The sequence below is a fragment of the Sparus aurata genome, chromosome 16, assembly GCF_900880675.1.
Source record: "Sparus aurata chromosome 16, fSpaAur1.1, whole genome shotgun sequence".
In the NCBI taxonomy this organism is placed as follows: Eukaryota; Metazoa; Chordata; class Actinopteri; order Spariformes; family Sparidae; genus Sparus; species Sparus aurata.
Window position 1 is genome coordinate 4,992,148 of NC_044202.1, and position 11,662 is coordinate 5,003,809.

Below are 11,662 nucleotides of genomic sequence, written 5' to 3' on the forward strand. Positions count from 1 at the left end.
AATGGCAAATTGTTTTTACACATCATTTTTGAATGAATTAAGCAAATTATATATAATGTGAGTATAAGTGAGCTTTAGATGTGATGTTGGGCTGATTTAGTTACCTTCAAAAAGAGTCAGGTAAGCCGTTTTCAGTCTTTATGTTAAAGGATAATACAGTATTCATCAACCTTGGTCCTTTATCTACATGTATTGGTGTGTATAATTCATACTTACCAGACGTCTTGTTATCAGTCCAGTAGATCTCCTCAGATGGCTACAATGGCTGAAATTTAGTCCTATGGGGCAACTGTGACTGTCAATGTTACATGTGCTAAAGGTGCTTGTTTTCGCCCCTGACAAGCGGAAGTTTTTATTCCAAGAGTCTGACAACAAAACTGAAATGATTCCAACAGATACAGACCTTTTTTCTGTTTGATAAGTATGAATCATTTACACACCCAAACATGTAGATATAGGGCCCAGGTTTAAGAACATCTACATTCCATTTTATGCTAAGAAAAGCTCAGCTGGCCAGCTGCTGTCTATGGATCTTCTTTTTTATTTCTCGAACAAAAAGCCAGTGAACACACAGTTTTTCCCCAAATTTCAATCTAGTTCTTAAGACCAGTTTTTGACGTGTATTCATGCTTGTGTATTTATTTCTGTTCACTTTCTGCCAACAGGAAGTAACTGGTCATCCCCTACTCCAGTGATAGTGGTCCCCCCAACATCCTCCCCCGTCATGCCCTCCCACAAACGCACACCATCAGAGGCAGACCGCTGGTTAGAAGAAGTAACCAAGTCGGTCCGTGCCCCGCTGTCTAATCCAAACATGGCAGCAGCGACGCCTCCCAACCAGCCGTTCACTGCCCCCATGCCGGTGCCTGTGGCGTCTGCTCCCTCTGTTCCCCCGGTGGCCTTCATGTCCTCTCTGCCCTCCACCGTGCCAATGTTGCCCCCGCGCCAGCCCGCCTTCCACGCTCAGGCTCCAGCCTCCTACCCGATGCCGAACGGGCTGCCGTTCCCTCAGCCCAGCGTGCCTGTGGTCGGCATCACTCCTTCACAGATGGTGGCTCATGTGTTCGGCTCAGCCACGCAACCCCAGCCATTCCCCGTCCCGGCCTCCACCACACCCCAGCATGATGCCCAGGCTGTCGCCAACGTCAGCCCGTTCATCAAGCCCCCACAGGCCGCCGCAATGAACCCCGCTCCCCTCCAGCCATCTAATGGTAGTGTGACCTTTAACGGGGCAGACAGCTGGGCTGCTCCGTCCCAACTCGCTCCATCATCCCCAGCCACCCAGCCGCTCCCACCGCCGCAGGAAGATGCCTTTGAGGCCCAGTGGGCAGCCCTGGAGGGCCGTTCACGCCAGCGCACCACACCCTCCCCGACAAATCCCTTCTCCACTGAGCTGCACAAGACCTTTGAGATCCAGCTCTGAAGACTGTTTGAAGTTAGAAAGAACTGGCGATAAGGAGGCCATTTTAGACGAGGGAGCAGACAGGTTATTGACTAAAGAAGAAAGGGGAATGTCCTCCTGTCTCTCTTCATCTCGGTTTCAGTGGACAAGCTCAGCAGGGGAGAGACGGTGGAGAGCAGCGGGTGAATCAGCAGGGAGCAGATCTGTGCACAGCAGTAAGGGGAGAAAAAAAACACAAAGCAGGTCGCTGTTAACGAGGGTGCAGCTCCCCAGGCATTTCATTAGCATCGTCTGTATTGTTTTGTTTGTGCTGTGGAGCGCAAGGTCGTCATTACCCTGTGGAATATCTGTGCTGAGCCACACCCAGCCCCCTGTCAGCCCCCTACCACCCACCCAGGTGTGGTGGCCCCTCTCCCCTGCCCACCTTCACTCAGCCCAGCTCCCAGCGCCCCCTGTTGACAGCACGAGACCTCCCTCACCTGGCAGAAGAACTGCAGCACTGAGAGAACTCAGCTTCCAGATGAGAAGTTCTCATTAATAACTTCCCAATCAGAAGAATAGAGTGAGACAATGCCAAAATCTTTATTTTTATGCATTAAGTATATTTTAAATAGCTTTGGAATCTAACAGAAGAGTTGTAAGTAATCGTGCCAAAGGCACAGGCTAGCTACAATGAGTTACATGTTCGTGTATACAAGAAATGACCGTATATATTATACATAAATATATATATATATCTATAAAGAATCTATACTGTACACACAGCTCACAGCAGTGCTAATTTTTAATGTGATGTAAAGAGATTTTGTGAAGGGACAGCTGCTTTACGTTTGTGTTTTATTGTTTTATTTTTGAAGAAAAATCTCTTGATTTCCGTCTGTTCCATCCTGTGATTGGATGCGAAGCATCTCACTGTAAATAGGGTATCATTGCAGCAACAATCAATGTGGACCTAGCAATGGTGGTGGTGCCCAGCTGGTTGCCTCTCTTACCTGTGCTCAGTTTCCAGTAGTTTAGTACACATCAGAACTTCACATTTTACTTTTTCTGTCTTCATTGTCATTCTTTGTTTTTGTGTGGTAATGATCATTTTTTTTGTTTTTTTTATTTAACACAGTAGGATGAGTCATCTCCTGTTTCTCCACATCGTATATTATTTTTTTTTAAGTAGTTGATTTCTAAACTTTTATTTTGCACAAGCACTAAAGTAGATGATTTGACCTCACAGGTGACCTTGATCAACATGGGTTAGTCAGTTGTGTTGCTGCCTGCTGAGCTGCCCTGACCTCCGTTAGCCTGCTGTGGTTCTGACGGTCAGCAGAAAACTACAGGGAGATAAATAAAAAAAAAGAAACGGTTTCATCTCTCACTGTCTGATTTCTCTCTGTCATGTTTTTATTTTTTTAAATCAAACCTGTGAATATGATCTATTATCTGATCTATTTTTCCATTTTGTAATTATTTCATTACTTTATTCCACTTCTTCGGTTGAAGCTAAAAGATTGAATAAATTGATGGTGGTAGAGGAAAACCTGGTTTGTGTTCTTGAGTGAATGCCTTCATGTTCATGCAAACAGCAGAATCTGTTTCACACCGATAATGAAACAGGTATTATTCCAGCTAGAACTGAAACAATTATTTTTATATGTAGATACAAAAACAACAAAAACGAGAAAAAGAAAGGAAAAAAAATGTTTCTTTGTTTGGTATATGATTGTTTGGAGAAACGAGCAGTGTGAAGATTTCACCTTCAACATTTAATTCATTATTTCTTTGTATATCATATGAAAAGGATATATAATCTCTGATGAAAATAATGATTAGTTGCAGACCTTGTAGATGCATACATAATATTTAAAGTAATCAATGGATTTCAAGGGAAATAATTGCAGGTTACAGGTTAATTGCAGCTGAGTAGATTATTTTCTTTTGACAGTTCACGTCTTTGCACTTAACCAATAAGCATCACCAAAGCATGTAGGGTGCAGTTATATCTAATATAATATATTTATAATTATATTAAACTATATTCAAAAAGATAAGATTATATAAACACTGTTGTTGAGCAAATAGTTTCCTGTGTGGATGCATTAGTGATTCTGTTGCGTTGGTCCTGCCTGCTGTTACTCCCTCCGGCCGACAGGTGGCGCTGCCCGGAGATCTGCGCCCCGGAGCAGCAGCGCCATTATAAATACAGGCCGGAAGACATGGTTCAGTTCAGCAAAGTAAAGCAAGTGTACATGTGTGAAAAACTGGCGTTGTGTTGTTTTAAAACGTAAAGGTAAGACTCAAACTTCACGTATTAGTACATAGAAGTTGTACTTTGTTGTTATGCTTTAATGTATTACGTTTATCGGCAGTTAGCCGGCTGTGGAAGCCGCAGAGGAGACAAGTTAGCAAATTAACCGGCTAGCTGTAGCTGCTAACCAGGGAAACGCTGCTTAAACTTTGCTTTAATGCGCAAATCTAATTAGAATAATACAGGAACTCATGCCCGACAATGTTACCTGTGGAATACGTTTTCATTTCAGGGGAAAGATTAGTTTTTTGACGATGTTGTGCTACATCTGGTGGTTAGCAGAAGTTGTACTGCTAAACGGTCATTGCTAGCTAACTGATAGCCTTGCGTTCACTTCACCTGTCAAATGACAGCACACACCAGCTCGGTGCTGCATATGAACTCGTGTGAACCCGAAGACTTAGTCACGTAACAATTCTTCAACTGAAAGAGCAATGCTGTCCATCCTGTTCTTCGAATGAATTTAATGGCGTCAGTGAAACAACCATTAGAGAGCGAGCTAAAGGGGTAGCTAACGTGGCACAGCTTGACCTGTGTAACACAAAATCCAGTGACCCAGTAAGTTGTTCGACCTCTCTAATCAATGCCTGACTTTGCACTGCAAGCTGTTTTATTAGTCGTACGTTTTAACTTCTCTAGCTGCTTGTTGCCAAACATGGCGCCTCTGTAGTGTTTACAGTTGAAGGGGTCAAAAATTTTGATAGTTGTAAGTTACAGAGAAAAACTAATTTTGATCACAGGACACAGCATGAACACCTCTATTAATACCTGCTGTTTATCAGGGTCACAGAATCTGACACGTCACAGTGTTGAGTTCATTGACATCACTCTGTTGTTAACACCTTTCTCGATTAGATAATGTCAAACACAGATAAATCATTACAATTGCTGTTTGTTTATGAATTGAGGGCCTGTTGTGTTGCTTTTCTTGCTCCAGAGAGATGCAGTGCCTGCACAGATCACAGAAACGGAGCCAGATTTACATGGGACCCCACTGACACAGGAAAGGTGAAACATCACTCGCCTTTTCCTAACTAGAGTTCAGTTTAGGACATGCAGATTTGATCACTGTTGATCAACTGGGCTTGTGGTTTGTGTTTTGTTTTCTTTCGTTTTTAGGTTTGCACTTTTCAGTCAGCTCAAGATCACTACAAGCCAACATGTCTCATCGAGGGCCTTTAACTGCTGTCATAACAACAGTACTAGGGGCCACCTTAGGAGGGCTGCTCATATGGCGAGTTTACCGAACGAAAAGGAGGAAGCTGCCTTCCGTTCAGAAGGTGGCCGATCCTGTGGAAGCTCCGTGTCCTGTGGAAAAGGAGTTTCCAGCCGTGGAGTTTCAGCTCACCGAAACGCCTTTCCAGGCGAAAGAGTTGAAGGCTGTAGAGTGTCAGACCACACAACTGCAGCCCCTGCAGATACCGTCTTCTGAACAGCTGCTTGGGGCGAAACCAGTGATGGTGAGCTCTGAGGAGGAGTGGCTGCAGCTGTGGCCACTGATGCAGAAGGAGCTGTCTGTCCTACCTGTGCTGGGGCTTGACTGTGAATGGGTAAAAGTCACCGCCGTAAGAAATGCCTTTCTCATGATTTTATATACCAAGAGGAAAAATAACATTTCCCCTAACATTTCAAATCTTCTCCTGTTTTTTTTCTGACCTTGCTGCAGGTTTCTGTGAAAGGCAGAGCCTCTGCGGTCTCTCTTTTACAGATGGCCACATATACAGGTCTGTGTGTTCTGGTGAGGCTGCAGGCATTTCGCAGCGGCCTGCAGACATTCCCTCTCAGCTTAATGGAAGTCCTCCGAGACCCTCACATCTTGAAAGTTGGCGTTGGTTGCTATGAAGACGGAAAGCGTCTGACGCGCGACTACGGTCTGTCGATGACATGTACAGTTGACCTGCGCTACCTTGCCTTAAGACAAAGGTAGAGTCTGTTTCTTACTATTTGCTTATGCTGGCCATGTTATTTGTAATTTGCAAATGATCCTTTTGAATTCTGTCTTAAATTTTCAGGCTAACTACAGTGAATAATGGCCTGAGTCTGAAGTCTCTGGCAGCAGATCTGTTGAATGTATCTCTAGATAAATCTCTGGAGCTGCGCTGCAGCGACTGGGAGGCAGATCAACTGACCCTGGAGCAGGTGATGATTTATTGTATTTCAGCACTCCCCACATCTTTCATATTTCACATTTTTCAGCTCTCCTCAGTGAATAAATCAGCACTTTAAGATGATTGAGGAGTGTGAGGAGCTATTTTGAGTGTCCTCCGTTCTAGAAATCAATTTCATTTTCCCATCAACATTTGGTGACTGACAGTTGGAGTACTTCACAGCTAAAATTGGCATGAAACTTTCCTGGTTGAATCATCAGCACAAGAAAATATTTTGTTACTAGCTTGTGAGCATAAACATGTACTGTAAGGTGAGAAGTGAAGATGCATTTTAGCAAGAAACCTTAAATCGCAGAGCTTAAAATACTGCTACATAAGCTGTATTTTGACTTAACTTAAAATTAAGTTGGGTTGTGTTTTTGTTTTAGTTTTTTCCTTCATCTGAGATGATTTAGGGGATGGGGATATATCCTGGAAACAGGGGCTCCACCCACTTCACTACTTCATACTGTTTTCCTCTAAATGTTTTTGTCATTTCTTCACTCCAGATGACTTACGCTGCCAGAGATGCCCAAGTATCCATCGCTCTCTTCCTCCACCTCCTCAGCTTCAGCTCTGAAGCCGGTTCCGTTTTATCCAGCGGGTGCTCTTACTCTGAGTTGGCCGCCCGCTGCCAGGGCCTGGTGGACGTGCCCTTCAGAGGCCGAGGAGACGGAGAGGACAAAGCCGCTGATGGAGAGAGGAGGCGGAGGACGCGGAAACCGCCCACTTATGAAAGCCCGGAGTCTGGAGATCAGCAAGTCCCAGACCCTCGAAAGAATAACAAGAGGAAACCGCTGGGTGTGGGCTATTCTGCCAGGTGAGGATAGACTTCACACTATCAAAGTCAAGAAGTCATGCTAGATGCTGATTTTACCCTTGTGTCTTTTCAGTTTTATGATATTGTTTCAATGAATGTATTCAGTTTTGTTACAGAAAAAAATCTCTAAATCAACCTTTCTGTCTCTGTCACAGGAAAAGTCCTCTCTATGATAACTGCTTCCTCCATGCTCCAGATAATCAGCCTCTGTGTACCTGCGACAAGAAGAAAGCCAAATGGTACCTAGATAAAGGAATAGGAGGTACACTGGATAACTCCATGTGAACATTACTAACACGATGTCTAACATTCATCTACTTTAAACCTGCTGTGCGGTACTTTTACATACAAATGACATCCATTACATTGTCAGACTTTGGTAGTTGCTAGCTATATTTCATTTTTCTATTTTACAATTGTCGACCGTATATCATGGCACATATAGTCCACACAATGCCTAACCAATCACTGCCAGAGAATACTTTTTTACATCTTGAATCTTTGGCGACTTTCCCACGCTGCGCACCGAAAACAATGTGTTTTTAAAGCTACAGCAACCAGGAGTATGGTGGAGTCTATGTGGAGCGTGTAGATGGTGTTATTTAATTACTCACATTGCCAGAAGGGGGAGACAAAAGTTCCGTACTGCAGGTTTAACATACAACATGCAACTTTTTCCCTGAAGTGTGTTCTTTAATTTTCTGGAGGCATTTCTTCATCAGGAGTCATATGATGTAGATATGTTGGGTTTTAGTGTTTTTCTCTTATCGACTTGGATACAGCCGTCACCTCAGTCTGGCACCAAAGCAAGATGTGGTGTCGTAGTGATCCTTCCTTCTTTTATAGGTTGTTATTTTTGTTGTTTTTTATCTCTGTGGCTGCTTAAATTTAGTCAGTTCACCCACTGAGAACTGGTTTGACTCACAAAGTCTCTCACAAACACTCAACAATCCTGCCTCAGGCGAACATCAGTTGAGCAAGTTCACACGATATGACAAAGTTGCATGTTGTAGGTTTCAACTTTTCTGTCAATTCATTGTCACGATCTGAGGAAGTAACCCTGTTATTATCTGCAGGCTCCTGTTAACACCTTGTCTACAACAGCCTCAAAGTGAAAGCAGCCCAATCCTGAGTCACATTTTTAGTACTGCTGTGCTCTGAAGGCATTTTGAAGTGTCAGGCGGTGCCGTTACCCAATTAAGTAGGAAGAAAATAGACTCAGGACACTTGGGGGTCGATGTTGCATGAAGCACAAGCTGCTTCACAGTATTTAATGAAATTTAAAACTCAGAAAAGCAGCTCAAACGTGTCTGGTGGAGACAAGGTGTTGCTCTCAACTTTGGCTTGCATGTCATGATTTCTGCATTTCTGTCTCTTAATATATAATTGACATACATATTTGTTTCTGCCCCAGTTCTCCAGAGTGAAGATCCGTTTGTCGTAAGGTTGCTGTTTGAGCCGTCGGGACGTCCCGACTCCCAACAAGACTATTATCTCACAGCGAAGGAGAATCTGTGTGTGGTCTGTGGCAAAGCAGATTCCTACATCAGGTTTGACTTTTAAATGAATCTGTAATTTAAGGTGTTTTTTGCTAAAAAGCTGTGTGTTGAATTTTCATGTATTTTAATTTCTTTTGTCCAAATTTCCTGGAATATAAGTCAGCAAAAAGCCACAAATCCTCACATTTCAGAAGCTTTCAGCTTTTTATTTTTATGTGCTTTTTAATTGTCTCAGAAAATCCGTCTGTAAAAAAAAAAAAAAAGTGTTATGTCATGTTTTATTGAAGGTGAATATTTAATTAAGGTGTGATGCATGATTTCATGACAGATTAATTAATATTTTCCTACTTCCCACAGGAAAAACATTGTGCCGCACGAGTACAGGCGGCATTTTCCTACCGAGATGAAGGACCACAACTCCCACGACATCCTGCTGCTCTGCACCAGCTGCCACGCCGCTTCTAACGTGCACGACGGCTTCCTGAAGCAACAGCTGGCTGAAGAGTTCTCCGCCCCTCAGGGCTGCGAGGAGGGAGTCCGCCTGCTGGAGGACTCGGACCGAAGGCGGGTTCGCTCGGCGGCTCGGGCTCTGCTCACCGCCGGGGAAGGACTGCCGGATCAGCGACGAGAGGAGCTGCAGACTTTGATCAAGAGCTTCCTCAACACGGACGAGGAGCAGGAGCTGACGGAGGAGGCGCTGCAGCAGGCTGCCGGTTTGGAGACGAGGTGAGTTTTACAAAACCAAACAAATCTGTGAATTTAGAGTTTAATTTATATCAGTGTGGTTATTTAGTCTTACTTGAGATTCAAAAGGTTTTCTTCACCTAAACCTTTCTTTTTTCTTTTTTTTCTTTTTTTACATAAATGCACAACATATGATGCTTCAGACATTAAAGAGACCAACAGATGTTCTGAGTAGGTTTTTAAAAAAAAAACCCTGGCCAAACATTTCAGTAGCGACACTTTTAAACCACCTCAAACATGAGTTGTTCAAACGGGTGTTTGAAAAGATGAACAAAGCGTGAATCCTTTGAACCAGAAACACAGAAATCGTTCCAAAGACACACGTGTGTCTGTCTTGAAGTGAGTTTTTTTTCAATGAATTTGGGGAAAAAAGTTTTTTTTTTCCTACTCCTGTTGGGCAGATCAGACACTTCAGTGGGTGGAACTGCTTTGTCCATCAAAAAAGTTTTATTCCAGTGAAATTCTTTGGGGAATCTACTCGCTATATTTGGCATTTATATAAATGGTGAAGTCAGAATGTAAAACATATGTCCATGTAACACTGTTAAGGATAATCTAATACTGGCCCACGTAGTTCATCAGCTTACTGTGCTGCCTGAAGTCTTTATAGAGGCAGTGATTATACTGTACAGACTGTGTCTGTCGTCTCCCTCTGACCGCTCCTCTCTCTCCTCTGAAGGATCTTCAACGAGGCGTACATCCCTCACGGTCTGAAGGTGGTGCGAGCCCACGCCGAGCGGGGCCTGCAGGGCCTGATGGTCCTGGAGCGTCGCTGGAGGCAGCACTTCCTCACCACCATGCGCCCTCGTCACCTCCCTCCTCTCTGGTCCGTCGACCACAACCACGGCAAATTGCTCCGCAAATACGGAGCGGACCTGCCCATCAAACTCAACTGAGGACCACACGCAGCTACGGACCAGTTCTCTCCAATCTGTTAATTTTACAAGCCAAATTGCTTTTTTTTTAGAGAGAAAATGAACGAGCTTATCTACCAGCAAGGCACCGAAATGTAACCAGCATGCGGTGGCTGCGGCACTCTGTGAGGTCGTGATGAGTGTGTGAGCAAACGCACTCGATCTCTGATGGACGATGTTTCACATGCCGAGTGCCGGCGAGCTACTTCAGCTGCTGGATCGCCACCTGGACCTAAATGAACTCGAGCAGAGACTCTACTTGTGATGAAGTTATCAGCACTGATTCTGAAGAACGCTAACGCCACAACGCCACAGTGGATCAGATTGCATATGGCCACTTTTTTTAAAATCATGAAGAAGTCTAATTATTTATGAAAACAGTGAAAACAATGAAATTTAAGAACATATTTTAGTAAAAGCTCCAGCCTGCTCTTAACTCCCCCTTATAGAGTAAACTAACCCCCCGCTCCCCCCCTGCAGGTTAGCAGCTTTTACCTCCATCAGTCCGAGAATGAACGACTCGCTTTGCAGAGAGAGGATCATTTTATTATGACCTTAAATTATTTGGAGCTCCACCCTGCTTTTGTTTTCACTCTATTGTCTGTTTTAAGTCAGTAGATGATGGATACGTTTCCCGGAAGCATCTTGAAATCATATTTCTGGTCTCGAGGTGCCTGAATGTGTTCCGTTTGCAGGGGGAGACGAAGCGTAACCACAGAAAAGTTGGCTGCTTAGTTGATCATTTAAACTCCTGATGTTTCGTGTCCTGCTGCTGACGCTCCAGATGTTCGGGACACCTTCCATGGCTCATGTTTTAATGTGCCTCCTAATCCCTGAATCTAACTGGAGTCGCAGCATCTGGACACGATGACCGCATTTCAGTCTCACCACGACGTCGTTTCACAGAATCCAACCTGCACAGCGAAGAAAAAAGGTGCCAACTCCAATGTGATTTTTGAATATTACCCTAACACTAAACCCCTTCCTTTGCAAGGCAGATTTCTCCTTTTGAGTGTGATGGATTTATTTACAACACAGCTGCTTTGTCTTTATCTGTATTTTCCTGAATGTAAGCCCTGAAGCTGTTTTCCTAAATTGTGAATGATTAAAAAAAAATAAAAGTCTTGTTTGTATTAACCCTCGGTGACTTGTTTTGTTGGTGAACACAAAGGCTGCAACTAATGATTGTATTCATTATCTATTAATCTGCTTATCGTTTTCACAATTAACTGTTTAGTGATGAAGCAATTAGGGGAATATTCAACATTTTTCAGGCCAAGGACCCTTTGATAGAGAGACTGAGAGGCAACCACAACTTATTTTTGAAATTCTGGCACTTTGATTTACAGATCTGGAAATTTCACGTGAGGTAGGTGATGAATACCAGGCAACATATTTGGAATTACTACAATAATTACCTTCAAAATATATTAAAAATGACCCCAACATGATTTAATAATCCTATAATTTGTACAGGGTTTGTACACATTTTTCAAGGTCAAATTCAAGCACTTTTAAGGGTCATTTTTAAGATTTTCCAGCACCTTATTGCTGGGGTAAAATGCGTATCTGCAGGAATATATAAACTCGTTATTTTTTTCTTTACTTTTTATCACAATTATGTACACTGTATTATGCTGTAAACATCCAAAATTATGTTTCATTATAGCAAAAACTTCAGAAATTAATTATCCAGTCTGATCCCAATTTTGTGAAAGGCACAGAGTTATAATGTCAAGCACTTAAACTAAAATCCAAGCACTTTTCAGACCTTGAAAACACAACATTGAAATTAAAGTACTTTCAAGGATTTCAAGCACCCATACGAACCCTGTTT

At 43.1% G+C, this 11,662-nt stretch overlaps 2 protein-coding genes across 8 annotated transcripts in view; both read left to right on the plus strand.

Moving 5' to 3' along the window:
• Window positions 1-2,933, plus strand: part of numb (NUMB endocytic adaptor protein) — a 42,753-nt gene extending 39,820 nt beyond the window's left edge. For all 6 annotated transcript variants that reach the window (XM_030391323.1, XM_030391328.1, XM_030391324.1 and 3 more), the window contains one exon: window positions 666-2,933. In XM_030391323.1, coding sequence (XP_030247183.1) covers window positions 666-1,423 — 758 coding nt within the window. In that variant the 3' untranslated portion in view covers window positions 1,424-2,933. The remainder of the gene's footprint in view (window positions 1-665) is intronic.
• Window positions 2,934-3,545: 612 nt separating this feature from the next.
• exd2 (exonuclease 3'-5' domain containing 2) lies at window positions 3,546-10,962 on the plus strand. 2 transcript variants are annotated; one of them, XM_030392154.1, is made up of 10 exons: window positions 3,546-3,683; window positions 4,639-4,709; window positions 4,821-5,266; window positions 5,368-5,624; window positions 5,714-5,840; window positions 6,358-6,668; window positions 6,824-6,930; window positions 8,083-8,218; window positions 8,525-8,893; window positions 9,591-10,962. In XM_030392154.1, the coding sequence occupies exons 3-10, from the start codon at window positions 4,862-4,864 to the stop codon at window positions 9,805-9,807; spliced, it is 1,929 nt and encodes a 642-aa protein (XP_030248014.1). In that variant the 5' UTR covers window positions 3,546-3,683; window positions 4,639-4,709; window positions 4,821-4,861; the 3' UTR covers window positions 9,808-10,962. The 2 variants fall into 2 exon arrangements, with proteins under 2 accessions (XP_030248014.1, XP_030248015.1); XM_030392155.1 differs by having other exon boundaries at window positions 4,821-5,251.
• Window positions 10,963-11,662: the final 700 nt, after the last annotated feature.